The sequence below is a fragment of the Equus quagga genome, chromosome 4 (assembly GCF_021613505.1).
Source record: "Equus quagga isolate Etosha38 chromosome 4, UCLA_HA_Equagga_1.0, whole genome shotgun sequence".
Lineage (NCBI taxonomy): Eukaryota > Metazoa > Chordata > Mammalia > Perissodactyla > Equidae > Equus > Equus quagga.
In genome coordinates this window covers 37,692,051-37,718,416 of record NC_060270.1, presented here as the reverse complement: position 1 = coordinate 37,718,416, position 26,366 = coordinate 37,692,051, and the positions used below count along the sequence as shown (strand labels likewise).

General features: G+C 44.3%; 1 protein-coding gene across 2 annotated transcripts in view; it reads right to left on the bottom strand.

Moving 5' to 3' along the window:
• The window catches only part of ABCC5 (ATP binding cassette subfamily C member 5), an 84,634-nt gene that overhangs the window by 5,982 nt on the left and 52,286 nt on the right, over positions 1 to 26,366 (bottom strand). For both annotated transcript variants that reach the window (XM_046657932.1, XM_046657933.1), the window contains exons 17-27: positions 23,787 to 23,889; positions 21,035 to 21,219; positions 20,491 to 20,637; positions 20,074 to 20,203; positions 18,514 to 18,667; positions 18,294 to 18,422; positions 16,353 to 16,539; positions 14,882 to 14,971; positions 12,392 to 12,581; positions 8,471 to 8,630; positions 523 to 601 (exon numbers count right to left, since the gene is read on the bottom strand). In XM_046657932.1, coding sequence (XP_046513888.1) covers positions 523 to 601; positions 8,471 to 8,630; positions 12,392 to 12,581; positions 14,882 to 14,971; positions 16,353 to 16,539; positions 18,294 to 18,422; positions 18,514 to 18,667; positions 20,074 to 20,203; positions 20,491 to 20,637; positions 21,035 to 21,219; positions 23,787 to 23,889 — 1,554 coding nt within the window. The remainder of the gene's footprint in view (positions 1 to 522; positions 602 to 8,470; positions 8,631 to 12,391; positions 12,582 to 14,881; positions 14,972 to 16,352; positions 16,540 to 18,293; positions 18,423 to 18,513; positions 18,668 to 20,073; positions 20,204 to 20,490; positions 20,638 to 21,034; positions 21,220 to 23,786; positions 23,890 to 26,366) is intronic.

Genomic DNA, 26,366 nt, shown 5'->3' with positions numbered 1-26,366 from the left:
CAGGGGATCCTGAGCTTGACTCAACCCAGGGGCAGAAGAGACCCTACTCCAGGCCAGCAGTATCCATCTGGAGACTGCGGCCCCTGGAGGGGGCCTGAGTTATTCTAAGAGGGCTCTGAATCCATACACATACTGCATGCTTTCTGCAGACCCAATAAATGATATATCTTTTGCACATACATAGATGCTTCAAAAGCATGTTCTATTGTTATGATTAACAGAAATTAATTTAAAAGCATTACTGAATTCTGAGTGGTTGTCATTAATATTTTCTCAATTGATGGAGAATAAAAGAGCAGTAGGACTACAGGCAGGGGAAAGGGGAGGGACAGGAGATATCAACTTTTATGCCCTTTCTGAGTGCCTGAGTGCCTGCTCCAGGGCTCCTCCACAGACCTCCTGGAGGGAGAGGGGCAGGCTGGCTGGACAGAGGCAGCCTGAGCAGGCTGGAGGGTGACCAAAGCATCACTGTGTTTCCACTCTTTAAATTCCAGCAAGGCTCTCCCTCTGCTCTTTACTTACACATTCTTTCATGTGTGTCCGTTCTAGGGCATCCCAAATCTGGTCTTCAGTGTACTGGTTGAAGGGATCTAAATTTGATCTGGAAAGAAACATTAATAGGAATTTCTCAGATCCAACATGCAAGCAACCACACTGCAGGGGCTGTCTGCAGTAAAAGTTCAAACATGCACAGGAAAAGGAGGGCTCCAACCACTCAAGGTCACAGATGGCTCCTTCCCCAACCAGCCACAGGCAGGAGCTGAGATGCGCGTGCTGATGCCTGCCGGTCCCAGGAATGTCTCTGAGAACAGACTAGGCCTCTCTTTTCTTTATAAAAGATATGCAAAACACAAAACAAAAGTTAGTACATGTTTGTTGTTGTTACTGTTAGCGCCATGGAGTCGATTCTGACTCCTAGCAACCCTCTGTACAGCAGAGCGGAACCCTGCCTGGTCTTTTCGTGCCATCCTCTCACCTTCAGTGCCACATCAGACAACGCTCCACTGCTATTCATACGGCTTTCATGTCTAATGTTTTCAGAAGTGGGTGGCACGTCCTTCTTTCTACTCTGTAAGCTCTGCTGAAATCTGTCCACCACGGGTATTTGAAATACTGGTGGCATAGCTTTCAGCATCATGGCAACATGCGGCTGCCACAGTGTGACAACTGACAGACAGGTCATGTGGCTCCCTGACCAGGAAATGAACCTGGACCACGGCGGTGAGAGCACTGAGTCTTAACCACTAGACCACCAGGGCTGGCTAATGTTTTAATCACCTCTAATCAGACCCCTGGAAACAAAGAAGAGTCCCCTGCAGAGAAGGGAGAACATAAAGGGTAACTCAAGAGGAAGGAATTTACTGATACAGAAAACCAGTTTGAGGACTATTCTTGCTTACTGTACCAGCGGTATCTACCTCAAGGAAATCAAGGATGATCGCAAAAGAACAGGACTAGATATTTCTGGAAATGTTAAAGTCAGGAGAAAAAGCTCTTTGCCATGGAGGAGGAGGGTGGAGAGGTGGAAGAGCTATTTGGTGGAAATTGGGATGTTACATTAATTTTGGGTATCTTGTCTTGATCTAAACATCACATTTACAGGTCTAGTAACCTGAAAGGTATTAAGTGTAATTTACTTTGCTCATAAAATTATGCTTGGCATAAGGAAACTAGGAAAGTCTTTGGGAGAACCTTAGCTCTGTCCCACATTTGTTTCCATGTCTGGGGTTACTAATTACGAGCATGCAAATACAAGCAGGTCATTATCACAGAACTGTACCTGACAGGAGGAAGCGCAGGCTGGCACATGCCTGGCTCACATCCTTTGGGCCATCTCCATCACCTGGGAGGCTCTCTAACCGGCTCTGCTCTCTTGTGCCTCCTGTCCTTGGCACACGTGCTTCCCCCACTTGGAACATGTGCCCCTCTCCCCACCTTTTTGCTTGAGAGACCCTGGTAAAAACAAGGGCTCTGGAACCTGACTCCTACACAGCGTCTGTCAATTACAGCTGTGTGACCTTAGCCAAGCTAGCCTAACTTCTCTATGCTTCGGTCCCCTCATGTAAGATAGGGCTAAAAGAGTACCTCCCTCAAAAGGTGGTTGCAAGGACTCTGTTCCATGTGCATAAAGCACTTACCAGCACGTGCTGCAGGGTTAGCACTGCATGTGTGAGACCTATTATTATTATTATATTATTGCCATTGTTGTTGTTCCTTGGCTATGATTCCTTCTTGTCCTTCAGGTCTCACTTAGATGCTATCTTCTGGAAGTCTCTCCTGACCCTTCAAGGCTGGATCAGGTGTCCGTAGGGTCACCCTTATGATGGCACTCGTCACTCTGTTCATTTCTCTCTCCAGCACTGGATCAGGATCCTGGTCTGGATCTCATTCACTGTTGCATCCCATGAACGCTGTCTAGTAAGAGAACTTATTCCTCCCATTCTTATTTGACTTGCTGGTAAGAAGCACTAGTGTGTCACAACTAGGAGAGTGTGCACACGAGTAGGATCCAGGCAGGCTCAAATCCCCACTCTGCCTCTTACTATCTGTATGACCTTGGACAAATTACTCCTCAGTCTCCTCATCTATAAAATGGGGATATAGTGACACAACTTGGTAGGTTGCTATAAACATTAGAGAAAGTCTATGTACAGTGCCTGGAACACAGAAAACACTTTCAAATGGACAAGGTACATGTGGACACGTTAGATGCCTGGTTGCAGTGCTCGGTGGTTTTCTGATTCACATATTCAGTCCATTTTCCAAGTGGACACCATGATCTCAGGATCCTGAGTACCAGGATCAGAAATAGTTCTGCTAAGTCCTAGCTGTGGAAGGTTTGGATGGGGAGACTGTCCTCTACCAGGCATACTGTCTAGGAATTAAGAAGGTAGTCCGATTTGTTGATAATCTAAAACTACGCGATCGCAGACCATGGGCTAAATCTAAGGAGACGTTCAAATTTCACCTGCTTCTAATCAAAAAGACAAAACCAGGAGACAGTGACACACCTGACCTTCCTTCTCCCTCTAACACTTGGAGTCTGTCTGCACACGCATCTGGGTTGGCGAGTTCCGTATTTATTGTTCTCCTCTCCAGCTGCCTTTTAGAGGAAACTTCTCCACCGATAGACCAACAGATTAGGGACAAACTGAAACCTGTGTTTTCTGTCCGAGTCTGAGAGATACAAGGTTAATCACACTTTTGCCTGGTTCAACAAAGATTTCTAGGATTCCCAAAGGGCAGGGTTAGCAAGACAATCCTCCAAGTACATTTACCCAGGTGGCAATGCAGGCTTTCATGATGAAATACTCTCTCTCCTATTCATGGAGTCTGTTCATACCTTACAGCAGAATTCCTGACCTTTGGGGTTGCAACAGAGGTCTCATTTTTGAACCATAACCCCCAGAGCGTTTTTTTTTTTTTTTTAAAGATTGACACCTGAGCTGACATCAGCTGCCAATTTTCTTTTTTTTTTCTTCTTCTTCGTCTGCTCCCTGAAGCCCCCAGTACATAGTTGTATATTCTAGTTCTATGTCCTTCTAGTTGTGGCATGTGGGGCACCACCTCACCATGGCTTGATGAGCGGTGCCATGTCTGTGCCCAGGATCTGAACCAGCAAAACCCCGGGCTGCTGAAGCAGAACGTGCAAACTTAACTGCTTGGCCACGGGGCCGGCCCCCTCAGAGAGCTTTTTAAAAAAATCATTTTATTTATTATCATTTTTATTGTCTTATTGTCCTTATTCTTTTTAAACAAGTTCCTCAGAGTTCTTTAAGAGTCTTTTGGAAGTCCTTATCAAACCTAGAAAGAAGGGGCACCCCGCCCCGTGGGAAATCATGATGGGTTCCAAACAGGGGTCACGTCCTGCTTTGCCTGGTTTCCTGCTCGTGCTGCCTGCCCCGGTCTCTATACAGCCAAGCCACAGGACTCCGTGCTGAAGGACCACCTTGCCCACTACAAGGAGTCAGCTCCAACCTCAGGGAGCAGAACTGCAGCCAGAGTTGCTGTGCGGTTCAGGGCTGGGCTGCTCTGGGTCCGCATCCTGCTCTGACTGTGGTTCCCATCTAGAGTCACCAGACCCTCTTCTTGAGCTTGAATCTCCCCCTTGCAATTCACTTCTGGTAATTCAATCCCCGTTGTCCTTCCATGTGCCCAAGTTCCTCTGTAGACAGCCAGCTCAGGCTCCCAAGGTTTGGGGCTCCAGCTTGTTCTGGTTCTACTCCTGCATTCCCCGTTATACATGGAGTCTCGAAATACTGTCCAGTCTCCACTGCTGTCATCTGTTTGCCTGTGGAAAATCCAAATTACCTACCACTGGAACTCCTAGCACCAGTAACTTGATAAATTGCTACCTACAGCTTACCACTGCACTTTCTGGATTGCTGGTTTAGCCCATCACCTACTGCTTTTTTTATTTTTTAAATTTTTTTGAGGAAGATTAGCCCTGAGCTAACTACTGCTAATTTTCCTCTTTTCGCTGAGGAAGACTGGCCCTGAGCTAATATCCATGCCCATCTTCCTTTACTTATATGTGGGACGCCTACCATAGCATGGCTTTTGCCAAGCGGTGCCATGTCCACACCCAGGATCTGAACTGGCGAACCCCAGGCCGCCGAGAAGCGGAACGTGCGAACTTAACCACTGCAGCACCAGGCCGGCCCCCATCACCTACTGCTTAAATCTGCCCTTTCTCTACCTCTTTCTGGCAGGATTGTTTAATTCTAGGTTTGGATTTTCCTAGTTGTTCAGATTCCTCCCACCTCTGCTGAGTTGAGTCCTTTGCACAGAGTAAGACCTCAAAAAATATATGTTCAAGACAGGAGGAGTCCACAATGTTGGTTTCCAGGACAGGAGTGTGTGGATAGACTTCGTCTTGGGAGCATTCTTTAATACCATATAGTGATGCCTAGTGTTACGAGTTGAAGTGTGTCCTCCAAAAATGATGTGTTGAAATCCTAACCCCCAGTACCTAAGAAGGTGACCTTATGTGGAAACAGGGTCATGGCAGATGGAATTAGTTAAGATGAGGTCATTCTGGAGGAGTGGAGCAGAGTGGGCTCTTAATACAGTATGACTGGTGTCCTTATAAGAGAGGGTCACATAAAGACAGACGCACAAAGGGAGAAGGCCATGTGACAACAGAGGTAGAGACTGGAATGATGCATCTGTAAGCCAAGGAACACCAGCTTGGCAAACCACTAGAAGCTGGAAGAAGCCGGGAAGACTCCTCCCCTACAGATTCCAGAGGGAGCATGATCCTATAGACACCCAGATTTGGACTTCTCGCCTCCAGAATGGTGAGAGAATAGATTTCTATTGTTTTAAGCCCCCCAGTTTGTGGTACTTTGTTGTGACATCCCTAGGAAGCCAACGGACCTGGGAAGCTCATCAGATACCTCTCATTAGACACACAGTAAGCACCTCAGCGTGCAGTTGCCTGCTCACGGAGTAGCTGCCTCCTCAGATTTTCTGTGGGGAAGACTCACCACACACATTGAGAGGCTTGACATTCAACCCCCAGGCCCATCACACCAGCGGAGGAGCCTCTGAAGACGAAGCAGAGGGTTCCAGATACTAAGGAACATTTACATACACCAGCAGGTGGTCTACACGCACATTAAGGCAGACTGATCTCAACAGGGAGCTCAGTCAGGAAGGAAAAATAATACAGCCTCATCAGAGCAGCCAGATGGCCCTGGGTCTGACCCACAGATAGAAACGGAAGCAAAGTCATGCCTCCACTGCATCAAAAGTATTCAAATGGGGTGGACGGAGAGAAAGAAGAGCCTCTGAACACGAGGGCATTTATTTTTAAGACTCAGAACTCCTGGAGTCCTCATGTTGCCAAAAGAGCATTTTCACCTTTGGTTCTTTACTTTATTTTTAGCAATATTCGAAGCTCGCCTGTTGGCCAGTGCTAAACGAGGCCAAGAATATCTCCTAGAGTGTGAGAGGATACAGCAATCCCCTCCTGGCACATGGAAGACACTGTCCTGGGCCACACTGTCCTGTCTGGGGTGGACGCCTCCTTAGCAGCCGTGGGACTCAGGGCAGGAGACTTTGGGACTCAAGGACCTTCTGTCAGGAAGCTAAAGGAAAGCTCAAATTAGTCATTCAGAAATGTTGCCCTGACTTTGGCCTTTAGTGGGTGAAGAGCAAAATTAGGTTAAAAAAAAAGTTATAGGTGAAAAAAAGGCATGAGGGACAATAGAATAAATGAAAAAGAGTAAAGAGAGCAGCAGAGAGAGTGCGAAAAGTTTTTTCAAGATGAGGGAGGGCTGTGCAAATCTAAAAGCAGATGAGGAGATTTTGAAGATGCTGGAAAAAGAAAGGTAACAACAAGTCAAGACCCCCGAGGAAGCAGGACTGACTCTGGTTTTTGGAGAGACAGACAGACCTCTCCTCAAGGTCGTGATAACTTCAGGAGGCAATACAGTGAGCGGAGAGCCCGAGAGCATGGCTGCAGCCGGACAGCCCAGGTGCAAATTCCTGTCTCTGGGCACATAATTTAACCTCTCAGGGCTTCAGTTTCTTCATCTGTAAAGTCGGAATAACAGCACGTGCCTCACGGAGTTCTGAGGATTTGATGAATCAATACAATTAAAATGCTCAGGACAGGCTCTGTCACACAGTGAGTCCTCGACAAGTTTAGCTGCAACTGTTATTGTTACTGTTACTGTTGTTGCTCTCTAGAGCAGCAGGGTCTGGCACAGAATAACTCAAGCAAAAAGAGGAAGATTGGCAACAGACGTTAGCTCAGAGACACTCTTCCTCACCAAAAAAAGAAAGATTCATGGGAAGGAAGAGCAGACTTGGCAACACCTCTCAATTTCTTCATTTTAGACCTGAATCTTCAAAAACATTTGAATTCTCCCACAACTAGAAGGACCCACAACTAAAATATACAACTATGTACTGAAGGGCCTTGGGGAGAAGAATTAAAAAAAAAAAAAGGTTGGCAACAGTTTTAGCTCAGGTGCCAATCTTAAAAAAAGAAAAAAGAAAAGAAAAAAATTCAAATTCTCTTCTGCTGTTGCTTGTTTGACCTCAGAACCTGAGGGGAAGGATAGCATCATCAACAGATCCAGTCTGTGCTCCTCAAATTCATGAGAGTTTTAGAGGAATGCCAAAACAAACACATCAGGAGTGTTGACTCTCCAGAACATAGGTGAGAATTCAGCTTATCTACCAAACCTCCTTGAGTCAGTGAGTTCAAATACCATTTCCGAAGAACAGGCGGGGGAGGGGGTGCAGGGGGAGGACCTAGTTTTAAAAACAAGTCTGAACACTGCCAGCGGTTATTTGAAATTAAGCTGGTCCCATGCCTTTTGGAAACTGCTAAAAATTAAAGAAGAAATGGCAATATTACTTTTAGAATGATTTAAAAAAAGAAGCCCTATCTAGGTCAACTATAAAGTTAAAGCTGCTTCTATTTAGAAAGAGAGGGAACTTGAATAGAAATGAATGCGAATTATGGAACCCCATTGTTTTTAGCATGCAAAAGCTTAAGGCTATGGGGCCGGCCCGGTGGCGCTGTGGCCTGGGGTTTGACGGTTTGGATCCGGGTGAGGACACGGCACTGCTTGGCACTACATGCTGTGGTAGGCGTCCCACATATAAAGTAGAGGAAGATGGGCACGGATGTTAGCTCAGGGCCAGTCTTCCTCAGCAAAAAAAGAGGAGGATTGGCAGAAGTTAGCTCAGGGCTAATCTTCCTCAAAAAAAAAAAAAAAAAAAGCTTAAGGCTAAAGGGAAGATGAAGTATAGGGAAAGACAATGGGATTAAATATATTTCCTTCTTAGTAACTATTTTAACAGGTCAAGAAGAGGAATTTTATCTTTGGTATGCTGGCCGACTTCAGAGAGAGGCATCATTCCAGACTAAGTATCAAAGGTGGGAGAAGATACTGGGAAATGGAAAAACATGAATAGTAATAATGCCTAAAAACCATCATTAGAACTGCAACGTTGAGCGCATCTGGGAGAGATGAGAGTGCCGAGTGGATGAGGGAAGATGATGGTGATGAGGCTGATGATGGCTGCTACCATTTATTGAACGCTCACCATTTGCCAGGCTCTGTGCTGTATAATTTGTATGAATTTACTCAATCTTCACAACAACGAGTTTTAATAATATCCCTATTTTATGGATAAGGAAACAAGCTTAGGAGTGGTCAAGTAACTTGTCCGAAGTCACAGAGCAGAGACCTGAGCTCAGATCTCTCTGACTTCTTTACCACCAGGCTGCAGGGCCTCCAGGCCCTGTTTTGTATTAATGAAGTGGCTTGTGTAGTGGTGTTGCCCCTTATTTCTGCAATGGGAAGCACACGGTGTAGTGGGAAAGCACTAAACCAGGGGTCATTAGATCTCAGTCCCAGATGAGGGACCTGGGTCCCAGATGGAGGCTCTCACACACCCACTTGACCTTGAAATGAGGCGCGAAGCACATGGGCGCTCAGATCCTCACCTGACGGTGCCACTGAACAGAACCGGCTCTTGAGGAATGATGGACAGCTTGCTTCGGAGGTCGGCCAGGCCGATATCACTGATTCTCACTCCATCGATCTTGATGCAGCCTCCGGATAACTCCACCAGACGAAAGAGGGCCATCCCCAGAGAGGACTTCCCTGATGAGTCAGGAGACATGCAGAAAAGTAGCTCAATTAGCAAATTCTGTGAGGACAAAACTGGTTTATTGTGAGGGCAAAATCATCTATTTTTCGATTTCTATTCAATTATTATTTTGACTGATTAGCTGAGATATTGTATCAAATGATAGCCAGAAACAGAAAAAAAAACGATGAACTTCCCTGAGCTCCCAAGCGTATACATTTAAATCACAGCTTCAGCCTGAGAAGACTTTGGAGGGACTGCTACACTGTCATAACAGTAAAATGGAAAAATGCCGGGACCGGCCTGGTGGCGCAGTGGTTAAGTTTGCACGTTCCGCTTCGGCAGTCTGGAGTTCGCCGGTTCAGATCCCAGGTGTGGACCTATGTACTACTTGTCAGGCCATGCTGACATGCAGGTGTCCCACATAGAAAGTAGAGGAAGATGGGCACGGATGTTAGCTCAGGGCTAGTCTTCCTTGGCAAAAAGAGGAGGATTGGTGACAGATGTTACCTCAGGGCTAATCTTTCTCAAAAAAAAAAAAAAAAGGAAAAATACCTCCTTTTCACCTTAGGAATGGGGACACAGGCTTTAATGCTTCTCAGGCAAAATGAGGAGAACAAGAAATCTTACAGCAAAGAGCTAGGGGCAAACCAGAGGACAAGATGTCTTCTCTCTCTTCTGTCCCCTTACTGCAGCTGAGAGAGAAACAAGGCAAGGCCTTCCATCGCCACCACAGCAGCTGAGGATGGAAGAAGTTCTGGGGTGAACACACAAGGGGAGGAGGTTTTGGCTTGAGTTAGTAAGTGGCTGGAGATGACTCTGCCATGATAGGGAGCTGTGGCAGAAAAGCAGGTTTGGGGACAAAATAATGAGTTCAGTATTGTGGTGATAAGCAGAACAGCTTTTCTTAATTGAATCTTCATTTTAAAAGTTATATAAGTAATTCAAGAAGCTAACATCCATCTCCCATAATCACACCACTGTTATTTTTGACACTTTCCTTTCAATCTTTTCCTCGGAGTTGAGAACACATCACAGATACAATGTTGCAATTGCCTTTTCCTGTTTAACATTATGTAATAAGAACTCAACCATATTATTAAAAATTTTTCAAAATAAAATTTTAGTGGCTGCAATATATTCCATCATGTGATGTACTCTTTCTTACTTAACCAGTCCTCTAACTTTGGACACACAGTTTATTTAAAACTTATTATAATAATGTTATGGTTCAAACTTTGCTCCTACTTTTCAGATGATTTCCTTGGGGCAGATTCTCAGAACTGAAATTACTAGGTCAAAGGGTATAAACATTTAAAAAGCTCTCTGTATATAGCGCCCCCACCCTCCCCAAAAGCTTGACATGGTCCCATCTACCTTTCTGCAACTCGGACCCACAGTTTAGATCTAGAACTGCAGGCTTTTAGCGGTTAGACCAGTTTTCCTTAGCGGGATGCTGGTTCTTGACCCTCCTACCCTCCTCTTGCCTCCACGCTCTGAGAGACCTCTCCTGAGAGCTTCACGACTCTCTATTCAGCTGTCACTGGGGGGTACCAATATCCTGCCCTGCCCCAGTGATGCGGCCATATCCCCCCTGTCGGGATTGTCCCCTGGGCAGAATCCTGTCAAACAACCTAATGGGAACGAACCCAAAGTAACATCCACCTTCCTCAGGCAGCAATCCTCACATCCATCTACGAGAAACGAGTTGGGAAATCCAAATCCTCGTAGCAGGACAATTCTTAATGAGGCCTTCCCCTCCTAGAAGTGAAGGGCTTTATCTGGCTTGGGGGATCTGGGTAGTGGCCCCTCACCCAGATATAAGGAAGGCGGGAGACCTTCCCGCTGTGCTGAGACAGCGCTTGTTTTAACGTCTGAGCTAAGGAAGGAATGGCGCTCCAATAAACGGGTCAAGCTGTTGCACTTTAACAAAAGATGCCTAGGCTGGGGTCACCTGGACTGGAAGATTTTCTAGTTCTCCGAATCTAGACCACCTTTGCACTGATGGAATGTGCTGGCAAAAGGGGCAATGAAGTCCTCACGGTGGTGTTCTTGATTGCGATCACAGCAGAGCCAGGGGTCGACGAGACTTGGAAGAAGCTTATTAGGACCAGAGTTTACACTTTGTAAGTCAGACTATTTATAATTATTTTGTTTTTCTTGTTGATTTCTCTTCTGTCACCATTTATGGTTTAATAAAGTCTCGGTGAGTATTTCTGCCCGTCTCACCTGAGTTAAAGGGAAATCATGGGGAGGGACATCAGGCAGAGCTTTCAGGAGAGCAGCGTGCCCTTGCGGGCCAGTGCAGGAGAGGGGATTTGAGGGACAGAGCAAAACAAGAGCTCTGGGGGCGGTAATCCTCCTTGGCTGAACATTCTCTTTCCAGTATAAGAAACCCAGAGGCAGTGTCTTGTTTTGACATGAAATAATGCCTTCAAACAGAAAGCAGGAAATGACTTTTTCTTTTCTTCTTAGCAGGTTCTTTAAAGTAAATTGGCCAGAAAAGATAGAAGGCTTTTTTTTTTATAATAGAAAGAAAAAAAAAGCTAAAAGAGTTTCGATGCCAAGGAAGCATGGAGCCCAGAGAGCTAACGAGAACTGAGCCAGAGAGACCTCACATACACGGGCAAACAGGTTACTAATAGGAGACGAGACTCAGACTTTGAAATGTTATTCAGGAAGGACAGGGAAAGAAACTAATCATTCAAGTCTTGGCCCTAGAAATCCAAAGGGCATATAGTAAAACCTTCTAAGAATGAGTGATGTAAAATGTCTAAAATGAAGGTGAATTCTCTATCTCTGCAACTGATGTCAGACCAAGAAAATAATTTCTGTCTTGAAAGCAAAATAGGTTCCTTATTTAGAGTTGAGTTAGCTTCTGATAAATATGAGGCTATACTGGCAATGCATCATAGAGACCTTACATTTTTTGTGTATTTTGACTTCATAGAAATATAAATATATTCATTGGTTAAATATAAATTATGGTACATCCATAAAATAGAATTTTATATCATACAGCATAGAAATCATGTCATAGAATACTAACTGACATGAAAAATATTTGGTAGTTTTAAAAGCAGGCCATGAACCAGTGTGGGTAAAAGGATCCCGTTTTTGTAAACATTACTTGTTGATAGAAAAAGCCCAACAAGGGGGCCGGCCCCGTGGCCGAGTGGTTAAGTTCGTGTGCTCCACTTCAGCGGCCCACAGTTTCGCCGTTTCGGATCCTGGGCTCGGACATGGCACCATTCATCGGGCCATGTTGAGGTGATGTCCCACATGCCACAACTAGAAGGACCCATAACTAAAATATACAACTACGTACTGGGGGGATTTGGGGAGAAAAGGCAATTAAAAAAAAAAAAAGAGGATTGGCAACAGTTGTTAGCTCAGGTACCAATCTTTAAAAAAAAAAAAAAAAAAAAGGAAGAAAGAAAAAGCCTAACAAGACATCCACAAAAATGTTAACGTAATCATCTCTGGTGAGGGGAGTTACAGGTGCTTTTCCCTTTGCTCTTGGCTATACGTTCCAAATCTCCTACACTGAGGATGTATACTTCTATGATTAGGAAAAGTGCTAAATGTTATCAAAGCCGGGTTGAAAATAAACCTAGAACACTGGTTTCAGGGGACCTGAGACACTAATCACTCATTTAACAGGGATCTGGTTTAAAGGGATAAGAGTGATATTCAGTAAACAGCAAATCATGGGCCCCAACTTCACTCCCATAGGTTCAAACGTTTCTCCAGAGAGGCCTCTGCACATCCTTACCCGATCCCGTCCGTCCCACAATGCCAATCTTCTCCTTAGGTTTGATGGTGAAAGACACTTTCTTCAGAACCAGAGGGAGATTTTCTTGGTACCTCATCTCTGCATTCTCAAAGGTGACCTCTCCTTCTTGGGGCCAGTCAGGGGAGGGAGCCTTGTTCTTAATTCTGGCAGGTGCTTCCAAAGAGAGGGTCTGGGGAGACACAAGTGGCTGGTTCAGACTGACCACAGATTCTGTGGGAGCTGCAAGGCTTTGTCATAGGGAAGTGAGACCAGGACAACCACAGCCACGGAGAGGCGGCTGCCATCCCGTCCCCTTGCTGTGAAAGATTCCCTGGGCAGTAAATGCTTATCACCACTAAACTAGACAGAGCACAACAGCTACTAAGTTCACACTAAGCAGTTTCCAATGGCTGGCAAGCAGCAGCTGGGGAAGGGCAGTGGCTTTCAACCTGCCTTCCGTCTTACGGAATTCTTCCATACAACTGCCGTGCAGGCCAAGGGTGGGGCATGAGGCTTCCATGCCTCTTCAACCACGGCAGTTTTTATGGGAATTCTTCGAAAATATTCCACTCGAAATAGAATTCCACCATTTCAAAACTACTGGCCTAAACCAAAGGAAGGAAACTAACATTTAATAAGATTCTGGCATTCTGACGTATCTCGGTCAATCCAGGAGACATGGACTCTATTCCCAATTCCCAGCCACTAACCAGCTGGGCGATCTGGATATACCACTTCTTCACTCTGGGTCTCATTTTCTCATCTGCAATTGTGGGCATGGGATTACACAATCTCGGAAATCCATTCTAGCTTCAAAATGATGTATTTAATACAACCGCTTGGGTAATTTTTGTTACCAACAGTCATACCCCCAATGTTTTAAAACTCTCTGGCAACTAATCATGGGGCTCACAGCCTTATAGGGAAATAAGGGCCAAAGACTATCACGTGCTGGGCAGCGAGTGGGGAACTGAAGTCTAAAACTCCGAGCTGGAAGGACTCCATGCTGGGACAGGCATCCAGGTTGGGGACTGGCAGTGGGGAGCCAGTCCTCAGAAATGTGACTGGCTTGTGCAGGGTCCACTCTGTACCATGCCTGATCATCACCCTGACCTCTCCAGCAAGAGACTCTCACTAACAGCGACGTTAAATCGAACACTACACACCTGTATGTACACCTGCCCACAGACAAGAGCACTGGGCAAAGAGGCTAATGTATAAACATGAGGAACACCTATTAGCAGATATATTTGATAGCTACCTGCCATCCTTTCTGAATTTCTAAGTTTCAGAAATATCCTATGACTAGTGAGGTTCATTGTCAAAACAATGCTAGAAAATGCAGTTTACATAATATACTAGTTCTCAATTGAAAGGGTCATTTTTCTTTTTTTTAATTGTTTTTTAAAATTAAGATATAAATGATATATTACTTTCAGGTGTACAACATAATGACTCAATATATGTTTACATCGTGAAATGATCACCATAATAAATGTAGTTAACATCCATCACCACACAGCTACAATTTTTTTTTCTTGTGATGAGAACTTTTAAGAATCCTCATTTGGGGGCTGGCCCAGTGGCCGAGTGGTTAAGTTCGCATGCTCCGCTGCAGGCGGCCCAGTGTTTCATTGGTTCGAATCCTGGGCGTGGACATGGCATTGCTCAACAAGCCACACTGAGGCAGCATCCCACATACCACAACTAGAAGGACCCACAATGAAGAATATACAACTATGTACCAGGGGGCTTTGGGGAGAAAAAGGAAAAAAAAAAAGTCCTTTCCACAGTTATTTCCTACCATGCCTGCAGGAAAACTTACGAGCTGGTTCATTATAAAAAAAAAAAAAATCCTCATTCGTCAGGACTCTGTGTCTCTCTATACAAAACTACTTTCAGAGTTACAATTAGGACACCAGCAAGCCACTCCCCCATGACAAGACAGCTGACAAGAGGTTACTGAGGGAAGGTAGGAAGAGCCAAGTAATCTCAGTATCAGCTAAATTAACTGGTTTCTAAATCGTGAATGCAGTTTAGAATTAGTGATGGATCTACAGCATCAGCATCTCCAGAGATGAGGCCCACGTCTGCCTTTGCCTGAAGCTCAGTAGGGGATCCTGACAGCCATCCCTGGTTAAGAACAAGTAAACTAGACTAAGATTTAAAACAATACGTGGTTTTAAACAGTGTAAGGAAAATGGTACATTAGTCAGCTTAACTCACTAACAAGATTCTAAACATTTTGGAAATTAGCTGATGAACGTAAGGTCTTAATCAGACACAATTCACAAATATGTTTGGAAACTCTTATGCTATTCTCTTCTCCGTTCCACACATCTCCAGCTGGAGAGACTGCTGGTCCTCTCCCACAGGATAAGATAAGGCAGAGAGCACGAGCGTCTTCCTTGCACATCCACCTGCGGCAGTACAAGGGTAAAACAACCCCAGGAAGGCTCAGACGCAGTGAAAGGCCTGGAGCAGCCTGACCTTGATGTAGTGGTTGATCCTCTCCACCGAGGTGAATCGAGCTTCTGTCTCGGATGCCAGTCTCACGGTAAACTGGAACAGCCCCGTTAACTGATAATGGAAAGGAAAAATCCAAGAAAGAATTCATTATAAATACATACTGGGCCAACAGTGAAAACATCCTTCATCTAGGGGATCAGAACTCAATTGTAAGAACGACCTGGGCATCCGCAGCAGCTGGTTTTAGGGACTGAGTCATTCTGCAAACATTTAAGACGATGCCTATTAACCCCTAGTCAACTGCAATTCTCAATGAATGCAGGGGGCATCACGCTTCTGCTGGCACTACCTTTCCTGTATCCAAACATTCTCCACCTATCTTTTCATTTCCAGTAACATGCATGTGTAGCTGAATAACTTCCGGCTTCATACTTGTGCCTGGACCTGCCATGGCAGTCATGACAAATGGAGATATATGAGCAACCAGTGACAATACTTCTGGGAAAGTCAAATAAGAGAAATAAGGCTGCAAAAAGTGCACGCAGAGCCCCTGTGCACCTCAGACTGAGGATTCTGCAATGCTGTATATATAATACACATTCTTCCCCATCTGATAATCAAGTAAATTTGCACAAAGTGGACAGACACCTTTGGGTATCTGTGAAGACACCTCTCTCTTCTTGGGTTTCCTTTGGTTACTTATTAACTTTTATCTTTCCAATATGGAAAAACGTCGAACATTTTATAAGAGCAGAGAGGACAGTATATGAACTCCCATGTACCAAACATCCATTGTAAAAAATTACCAACTTATAACCAACATTCTTCCATCTGCCACACCCCAGCCCTCTATATTATTTGGAAGCAAATCCCAGATAGCCTATGATTTCATCCATAAATATTTTAGCTTATATCTCTCTAAAACATAAACACTCTAAAAACACAATACCACTATCACATCCTAAAAAAGTAGTAATAATTCTTTAACATCTTCAAATATTTAGTCAGTGTTCAAGTTCCCAATTGTTCTTTGAGCTATTTAAAGACCTTCAACCATCCTTAGGGACCAGAAGGGTTTACATATGTAACAGTATTAGGCAAACCAGGGGCCTGAAAATAAAATGCACAGAAGAAGTATATTGAGGATACAGTATTTCTTAGAAGACTAGGAAGAAGCCAGAGACGAGAAAGTGGTGAACACAGAAACCTACAAGTAAGAAACTATTTTCAAAATCATGTTTATTTATGAAGAAAAGAGCACCTATTTCTTAAATACATGCAACAGACTTAAATCCCTTTATTCCTATAAATGACTCTTATCTCTCTCCCATCCTCCCCGCCCCAGCCAAGTCCAGATTGTTCCTGCTGAAGCAGACCAGGAGAAGGGAGGTGAAACAGAGGCTTAGGGCAGAGCCCCCTACCATGCCTCTCCTAGGCCAACACAGGAAGGACTCACACGAGCCAAGATGATGCCCTCATCCCAGAGACTGACCTGGACAGCATAAGAGATGGCAAGACCCGAGTAGGCTGGGGGAATCTGCCCGTGCATGAGGACAATCATCAGCCCGGTGGTGGTGATGAGGGCGATGCTGATCAGGTCCAGCCGCACAGCCAGCCACCGCATCGCACACGTGAACAAGAAGAAAGGACTTTGGTTGTTATCCAGTAGCTCCTGATACCTGTGAGGAAGACAGAACATCAAATAGGCAAATAAAGTAGCATACAACCCTGGTTGTGGATGATGTCAAAGCTTCGGTGACTTACAGATGGAGGGCTAAGATTTAAGTACTTCCTGTTTGTAAGTAGGAGAATGATAGGGAAACTTAAGAAGTACAGAGTATTCCAGGCTCCACTCAGAGGAGGACATGGGGTTCGCTAGTTTTACCCTTTCAAAGAAATGTATTAAAGATGTTAGGAAAAATATCTACTTCGACAGCATCTGGAAAGCTGAGGGAATGAGACAAAATAAAGAGGTTGTGTTAAGCTTCAGAAAAATGTCTTAGGTCTGGGGTCACTTTCTCAAAGAAAGAGATATAAAGGCAAACTGCAGAAATGACCCAAGACCAGGAAAAATTGAATGAATGTGAAAGTGGAAATTGTCTGCTGATGCACCACCATTGGGCAGAATGGTACTTGGTTCCCAAGGCCATGAGGCGAAGAGCCAGGAACAGTGAGCTAAACCACAGTAAAAAAGACCTGGACAACTTTTGCCATTGAAGGAGCAAGACACTACTGTCAATAGGAGACCTGGGGAGCAGAGCAGACCCCATCTGAAGGCTCGGGCGCTGCAAACAATTAGAACTCCAGAGAAGGAAGTCTTGCCAGGCAAATGTGCTTTGCTTTAGAAAAAAATCACATTTCCTCCTTACATAAGATATGTGCTCTTTAGAGAAAATTTAGAAAATGCGACACAGAATAGGAAAATGCAAAAGTCCAGTACTCTCACCACTCACTTAAAACCAGAGTTAATATTCTGCTGCATTTCCTCCCAGGATTTTTTCAATGCACTCACATTTAAGTGTATATGTATACACACATGTACACAGTATATTTTACTTTTTTTCACTTAAAGTCAGGATGTATTTTTCTGAGTCATTTAACCTAAGCTTTCTATTCTAGATTTTCTTTTTAAAATTAATTACTTAATTTTTGGAATACACAATATATGCACAAAATAGAATATTTAAAAGGTATAAAAGGTTTTACCACGAGAAGTCAGTCTTTCTCTTGCCCATCCCCAAGCTACTCAGTTTCCAGTTGGGCAACTATTAGTTTCTTGCGTATCCTTTCAGAGATATTCTAAACGTTATATATATAAGCACAAACTTAAAAGGGAGCATACCATACACACACATCTGTACCTTGCTCTTTCACTAATGCATCTGAGAGATCACTCCATGTTAGTACTTAGAGAGCTGTTTCATTCTTTTTACGGGCCACATAATATTCCACCACATGGGGATACCACAGCTTATTTAACCAGTCTTCTAATGAAGAACATTTAGGTTAATTTCAATCTCTTGTTAATACAACTCTCCAGAATGCTATCTATGAACATAAATTTCTCATATAAACAATGTTCAACATCTAAGTAAAATGTCACTCTAATGTCAATGACTCTTTTACTGTTCAAAAAAAAAGAGCAAAATTCTATCAAATATAGCCGTTCAGAGCCAAAAACCAATAGACTCCAAAGCTGTTTTCTCGTCTTCTCATTTGTTCAGAAGAGGAGTTCCAGCAAGCAAGTGAATTTTAATCAGAGATCATTAAATCATTGATACATTAAATATAGTATAAAAAATATAGTATACTTTAAATATAAAGTAATGAGCTTTATAATCCTTAGCTCTGGCTTTGAAAGGCCATTTAGACTCTTATTAAACGCTGGGATGCTGGCTCCCCTTTGAGCTCTCTGGCCCCCATCAGCACTAACCTGTGCAGAAATTCCTGCCCTTTGTTGTAGGCGTGGATGGTGGCAAGACCCTGTATGCTGGACGTGATGTGGGAGAGGAACGGTGACTGTGTGATATTGTCCAGACGCTTCAACTCTCGAATCAGGACCCTGGAGAGAGAATGAGTTCTTTGTCAGAGTGGTAGACTAGCAACTCTGGCTTCATCCTCTGCCCTGGAAGACATCAACACTTCTTGTTTACCTGGAGACAATGTGCAGAATTGAAAAGAGGATGAAGAGGGGCCCCACTGCCACGAGGAACCATGGGAAAACCCCTGCGATCATTCCAATACAGAAGAACACCAGGATGACATTCTGGATGAACATCTCGGCCTGGAACGGCAGGCGCACATCGACTGGGGAAACCGGAAAGGAACAAGTGTCAGACTGTTGGGATCCGCAAACAGGGAAGACGGAACCAAAAGTTTAAGAAAACAAAAAGAGGTTCCCCTAAATGCCTATCTGAAATTTGTGTGTTGTCTTCTAAACAGTCTGATCAAAGAAAAATCTAGAAACCTGGTTGCTCTAATTTTTCTTTTCCCAAGAAAATTCATTCTTTCTTCCCTGTGCCCTCTTTTTGGTTCACTATGCTGCCCAACCCCTTTAAACAATTTTCCCCCTTTACAGGTAATATATGCTTGTTGTAGAATATATTTGGGAAATAAATATGCAAAAAAGAAAATAAACAATTTATATTCTTACCAATACCCATGAACTCCTCCTAACATTTAAGAAATGTTTCATCATGGAAGGTTTTAGATATACACAAAAGTCAAGAGAATATCCAACAGTTATCAACATTTTCTTCATCTCCTTTTGGCTATCTCCTCTCTCTCACATTTTTTTTCTTTTTTTGGCTGAAGTATTTTCATGCAAATCCCAGACATGTTGATACCACTGATTTTTTTCTTTCAGTCTTTTCTCTATTTGTGTGTGCGCACGTGTGTTTAACAGAAATGGGATCGTGTCATGCATCAGTTCTGTGTATCAGTGATGGTTTTGCTCCCTTGTTACCTCTGACCATGGGCTTTACACTGGCCGATCAACATGTGAAACACATGCTTCTCTGGAGGCGGCACAGGGCATGAGTTAAAAACATTAGTTCTGGGGTAAAAAGATCAGCTTTGTTATCTAACAGCTGTGCGATCCTGCACAAGTTATTCAACCTTTCTAGACTCAGCTTCCCCAGGCATTCAGAGGGTGAAACAATACCCACCTCTGAGGGCTGCTGTGAGGATTAGGATATGCACACAGAACATTCAGCACACTGCTTGTTACACAGGAAGCCCTCAATACATGTCAGGCGGCATTACTATTATTCTGCACTAGGGGAGTATTAAGTTCTGGTGCTGGCACAGGCCATGTAGCATCCAGAAAACCTGCCAGAGGTTGTAGGCGGTAGGTGTCCAGGACCAATGCACTACCCCCAAGTAAATGTGTGTTTTGGAATCTGAGATGCCCCTGTCCAAAGCCTTTACACTAACTCAATCCTCTGAACTTGTTTTTAGGTTAAATAAGATCAAATGAGAGAACTTAGATGGAGGATGAAAAATCAGATGGGTCCTTAGCCTAAACACAAGTTGCAATCTGGAGAAAATGCCAAAGCTATAATGTTCCTGGGGTGAACACCAGCAGCGGTTGTTCTCTCAGAATCTAAAGCTGGAGAGACCTGCACATCTAGCAAGTCATCTAGAAGGCTGGCGAGCACAGTGAGCTCCAGCTTGTGCTCCAGAGAAGAACAGGAAGAAGTGGTGAGAAATACCTTCATCCATGTCTCTGGAAAACCTGTTGAGAATCCTCCCCGTGGGGGTAGTGTCAAAAAACTTCATAGGGCTTCGAAGGATCCTTCGGAAAAGCTCATCATGGAGCCGGGAGGAGGCTCGCAGTGTGCCCTAAGGAGCAGAGCACAAAGTGATCAGGGTCCAGGGACTCGGTGACTCAGGCAGGCTTAGTTCCTGCTCCACAGGACATCCACTCCCAAAGCTGGAGAAGGGCAAAGGCCATGGAGGAAGGAGGTGACTAATAAGAAAAGGCTGAGGTTAATGGGCTACAGGTCATTTCAACCGGGGCCACCCTACTTCAAAGGAGCTCCCTTCCTCAGAATAAACCTGAGATGCCACGCCGAAGCCTGACCACACAGTCACCAAGGAAAGGAGGAGCGGAGGCCACCACTGCATACCTTGACGAAGACCACTCCTCGAACGGCTTTCAGGATCAGCATGACGGCCATGGAGAGGGCGTAGATGCTGGCATAGTACTGCATGAGAGGATTGTCCTTCATGCTGCTGCTCACAGAGGTCTTGTTCCCTTGCATCACTGTGGTGTTCTGTTTGGAGGCAAGGCTCTATGAGGAAGATTCTAAGGACTGCTGAGAACCCCTCCTTAGGGCCGTTCTCAGCTCAGGGAGGACTCAGGATAATGACTCTGGGACCTGGTTGTGGCAAACACCAGGCAGGCTTTGTCCCCTTCTTCTCTCTTTTCTAATGGACGAGGGCCAACAGCTACAGGTGTGCTACTGATAAGCTCCACGGCCCCGTGAGTTGGTACAGGAGCAACCATCTTGTGAGGTTACATTAGGGATGGGTCTTTCTATCCTAGGTAATCCTTGTTCATTGCTTCTTTTAACTGAAAACTAGAGCCATTTCCCTAATAATCGCCAGGGAATACAGAGAGATGGCCATATTCTTAGGCATATAATTTTCCCTTGAAATGAGTAACCTTACCCCACTTCCTTGCTTGATCCAGTAACTCAACCACCAGTTGCTGAAGGCGGTGCTGCCCACGTTCAGCATGAAAAGGGATATTATGACTAGAAAGGCCAAGGGGCCCCCAGCAGCCCGGATGTAGACACCGTATACAGACCAGGGCACTGAGCCCTGCCCCTTCTCTTCCAGTTGCACGAGCTGCCCTAGGTAAGAAAAAAAGAAACACAAACTGAGAAAGAAAAGGCTACTTTTCCAAAACGAAGTCACCTACAGAATAGCAGAATCAAAGAGAGCCCATAGTTTCACAGGGCCTAGATTAGCATTATTTCCTCTTCATCAGAAGCTTTTGTTCATCCTTTTAATATTTATTAATCACCTACTACAAACCAAGACCAGGAAGAGGCCCTGGAGCGGTAAAGAGGATTAAGATGAGGTCCCTGCCCTCGGGATCTGGCTGAGGATCCCTCCACAGTCTAGTAGGACAGACAGATAAACAAACACGCAATTATAGTAAAGTGTGCTAAATGCAGTCCCACAGCTCTATTCAGGGCAGCAGGGGGACACCCAGGAGGTGTTCCTACCCTCCTTGGAGGAGCTGTGGGGTGGTTAGCAGGGAGGTTCCTGGGAAGACTTTCTGTGCAGTCTACACTGCATCTTGAAGGGAAGCCAAAGTCGGCCAAGTGGGGAAACAGTAGGGGCAGAGGAAATACACGAGCACCGGCACAGAGGTGGGAAACAGCAGAACAGTAAGTACAGACAGTTTAGCATGGTTAGGACATTACATGCACAGGAAGAGTGGATAAGCAGGCTGTGGTCAGAGGGTGAAGGCATTTGAACTTTATCCTTCAGACAAGAACTCCTCAAGAGAATGGGCTACAGGTGTGTGTGGAGCTTTGCCTCCCCAGCCCTATTAGGTGGGCCTGGGATGGCCAGACCAGCCACCTCTGGCAGTGATCAGCCCCTTCCATGCATCCCAGTGTCCCAGACAAATAATGGCATTTTCTATATGTGCCATATCAGGAAAAAGGTTAGAAAACACGGCTTTGAAAATAGGAGGTCACTGAAAGGCTTCATGTAGGAAAGTGGGTTGGCTGGTCTCCTATTTTTAACTAGATCCCTCAGCTGTCTTGGTGGAGGACAGATTTAAAAGGAGGCAGCTGTAACACTCTAGGTAAGAGATGACAAAGGCCAGAACCAGGGTCATGGCAATGGAGATGGAATTTCAGGAGGTAAGTTCAGCAGGACATGGTGATTGGCGGGAGGAAGAGACAGAAAATTCAGGGATATCTCCTCGGGGCTCCCTGGGGTGGTCAGATGACTGGTGCTGATGCGAGACTACAGAGAAACAGCCCTACCAGAAGCCTCTGCCTCTTCATCACATATGATGTTTAATTATCTTGGAACAAGCCACACACACCATGAGCACTTTAAGAATTATGAGTCTCCAGGTTAGTGGCTATGTAGATGAGAACAAATGTTTCCTAAGGATAGTCTGTTTTTTCGTACTGCCTGTGGCAGGGACTGACAGATGTCTCAGCCTTCTGTGCTGTGTTTATTTTGTGGGCTGTGAGAGTCAGGTTATCTGAAATCATACCTGAAGTCAAAATCTCACATGTGGCTTATCAAAAGAAAGAAAAGAGGCAGGGAGTGGTAAATCAGGAGGTCAACTCCTAATTCTGAACTTCTGCTGCAGTTTTTAAAGATTTTATTTTTCCTTTTTCTCCCCTAAGCCCCCCTGATACACAGCTGTGTATTTTCAGTTGTGGGTCCTTCTAGTTGTGGCATGCGGCACGCAGCCTCAGCGTGGCCTGATGAGCAGTGCCACGTCTGCACCCAGGATCCAAACCGGCAAAACCCTGGGCCGCCAAAGCTGAGTGCGCGAACCCAACCACTCTCCATGGGGCCGGCCCCCTCTGCTGCAGTTTTAAGAACAAGGAAGTGAAAACAGGCCCATCTCCAAAGCAGTGGCAAACCCAGGAAAGTCCTGGATTCAAAACGTCAGGTGAGGGCACCTGAAACTAATATAATGTTGTATGTCAACTACAGTAAAAAGAGAAAGTCAAGTGAGGAGGGGACACAACAAAAAGAGAGCTTCCAAACAGGACTGCATTCTCTCTCTCTTTTTGTTTGGTCAACTGATATGCAGCTTAAAATTCACAAAGGTGAAAATACTTAAGGTATTGAAAATAGCTTTTCTGACTCCCAAGATTTGTTCCAGGTAATAAGACAAAGGGTTAAAAAGCAGGACCAAGGACTCTGGATAAGGAAAGTCAAGCAGGAAAACCCCTAGCTGTAACTCCTCACCACAGGCCTGCTGCGGTCTCATCAGGACAAGCCAAGGGGTGTATCCTTCTAACAGGAGCGACGGAGGGCGTGGGCCTTCTTGGAGCCCAACACCTCTGTCCTGGTTGGCACTGGCTTTTAAAGAGCAGGGTTGAGTCATAGGAAGGACGGGGACATCTCTACCCACCATTCAATGTTTCCTTACTCAACATGACTCAGTTATGACTACCTACACCTGACCCCACCCCACAGAGGAAGAGATGGCCTCCTCGGGAAAGATGAAAGGTCATTCTTATTGCCTTGGTCTGTTTAAGCAAACAGAAGGTGCCTCACGGTCTCCTAATATTATACAAGAATTTTGTTATCTCAGAAATATAAGGCCAGGTACTCTACAACACACAATGCTATCAAACATCATGAATTACTGCATGGCATAATTACTGATAAACTTTAATGACAAGTCTAAAATCTCAAAAAAGGTCCTTACCTTCCTCTGGCTTCACTGCTTTCTCTTTCTTTACTGATCCTGTTTTAGGACCCTTCTCTTGTGTTTTCTTCTGTGAACCACTAGTTTCCTTTTTTGAATTAATCTAATTAAAAAAAAAGTGTCTCTAGTCACGATACAGCCATTCAGACAAATGTCCAAAGGAAATATTAGAGAATCATCTATCGAGCTGCTATTACTGAAAAGAGAGACATGCGACTTCTTGAAAGGGTCACCTATACTCATTTCTTGTACTTCCTCAACTCCTTAAATCTTTGAGATCTGGGTTCCTACCCTGTTATTCCATTGATACTGCTCTCTCTAAAGACCTAAACTCCAAACACAGTAGCCCTTAGGCTGTTCTCATCCACCCCGACTTGACCAAAGTATTACGGCTGGGATCACTTCCATTCCTCCCTTCTCCGATCCCCACATCACTAAGCAAATCATAGATCTGATCGTTTCCCACTGCTACCACAGGATAAACTCAAACCTCTCGGCCTGCTTTTGCAAGACCTCCACAGTCTGGCCCTAGCCTAATCCTGCAAGTTCCTCTCCCATTCCTGTGTTTTTCACTTGAAATACCCCTCCCCTGGTCCCAACTCAGTCACAGTTGTCCTCCTTCAGAGGGATTCAAATCTTACATCCTTCCTAAGGCAACTCAGACTCCTCTAGAATAAGGCTGACCCCTCCCCTGTTCTCCCAGGCACTTGGTTAGTACTCTGAAACAGCACAGTGCTGTAAATGTGACTTTGTGTACAGCGCCCCTGTAAGAGCATAGAGCACTGGGCTTCCCTAGGAGACCGAGTCCATCAAGGACAGAAATGATGTCATGCATGGTTATAACCGACACAGGGCCTAGCACCCAGACTGCCCAGAACAGGGCACACAGGGAATTAATAAACTTTCACCAAACTGAACCTGAGAAAATAGAAATGACTTAAGCTCTCCTTTCCAAATTCCTCTTATATCTTTACATAGTAAATTATATTAAGAGAATTTCCTATGTTTAGTTGTATGTCATGGTTAGCCTCATGACCCCACTTTGCTCTCCACTAGACTTTTTAAAGATTTTATTTTTTTCCTTTTTCTCCCCAAAGCCCCCCGGTACATAGTTGTGTATTTTTAGTTGTGGGTCCTTCTAGTTACGGCATGTGGGAGGCCGCCTCAGCATGGCTTGAAAAGCGGTGCCATGTCTGCGCCCAGGATCCGAACCAGCGAAACCCTGGACCACTGAAGCAGAGTGCGCGAACTTAACCACTCGGCCGCGGGGCCGGCCCCCTCCACTAGCCTTTTTAAATCGATGGTGAAAAAAATCAGAAAATAATATAAAACTTAGAGCCACATCTGGAACATAAGATAGGCCTCTAATTTTTTTTTAAAATTAAGTAAAACAAAAAACAAAACCAGTTCATCCATTTCTCCCACCTTCCACCCCCTGCCTCTGGCAACCACCAAGCTATTCTCTGGATCTATGAGTTAGGCTTTTTTAAAAAATTTATTTATTTTTAGATTCCACATGTAAGAGATAATATGGCAATTGTTTTTCTCTATCTGACTTGTTTCAATTAGCATAATGTTCTCGAGGTCCATCCATGTTGTTGCAAATAGCAAGATTTCATTCTCTTTTGTGGCTGAATAATATTCTGTTGTCTGTGTGTACGTGTGTGTGTGTTTGTGTATCACATTTTCTTTGTTCATTTATCCATTGATAGACACTTAGGTTGTTTCCATGGCTATTATAAATAATGCTGAAATGAACATGCAGGTGCATATATCTTTTCAAGTTAGTATTCATTTTCTTTGGATAAATACCCAGAAGTGGAATTATTGGATCATATGGTAGTTCTATTTTTAATTTTTTGAGGAACCTCCATACTGTCTTCCATAGTGACTGAACCAATTTACATTCCTACCAACAGTGCACAAGGGTTCCCTTTTCTCCACATCTTCACCAACACTTATTTCTTGTCTTTTTGATAAGAGCCATTCTAACAGGTGTGAGGTGATATCTCAGTGTGGTTTTGATTTGCATTTCTCTGATGATTAATGATTTTCATGTACCTGTTGGCCATCTGTATGTCTTTTTTGGAAAAATGTCTATTCAAATCTTCTGATTTTTTTGCTATTGAGTTTTATGAGTTCTTTATATATTTTGGATATTAGCTCCTTATCAGATATATGATTTGCAAAATATTTTCTCCCATTCAGTAGATTGCATTTTCTTTTTGTTGATGGTTTCCTTTCCTGTGCAGAAGGTTTTTAGTTTGATGTAGTCCCACTTGTTTATTTTTGCTTTTGGTGTCAGATTGAAAAAATCATTGCCAAGACCTATGTCAAAGAGCTTACCAACCATATTTTCTTCCGGAGTTTTCTGGTTTCAGGTCTTATTCTCAAGTCTTTAATCCATTTTGAGTTAATTTTTGTGTGTGATGTAAGATAGTGGTCTAGTTTCATTCTTTTGCATATGACTATCTAATTTTCCTGACACCATTTATTGAAGAGACTGTCCTTTCCCTATCCTTTCTCTTCTTTCTTGTATATTCTTGGCTCCTTTGTTGTAAATTAATTGACGAGGGGTTT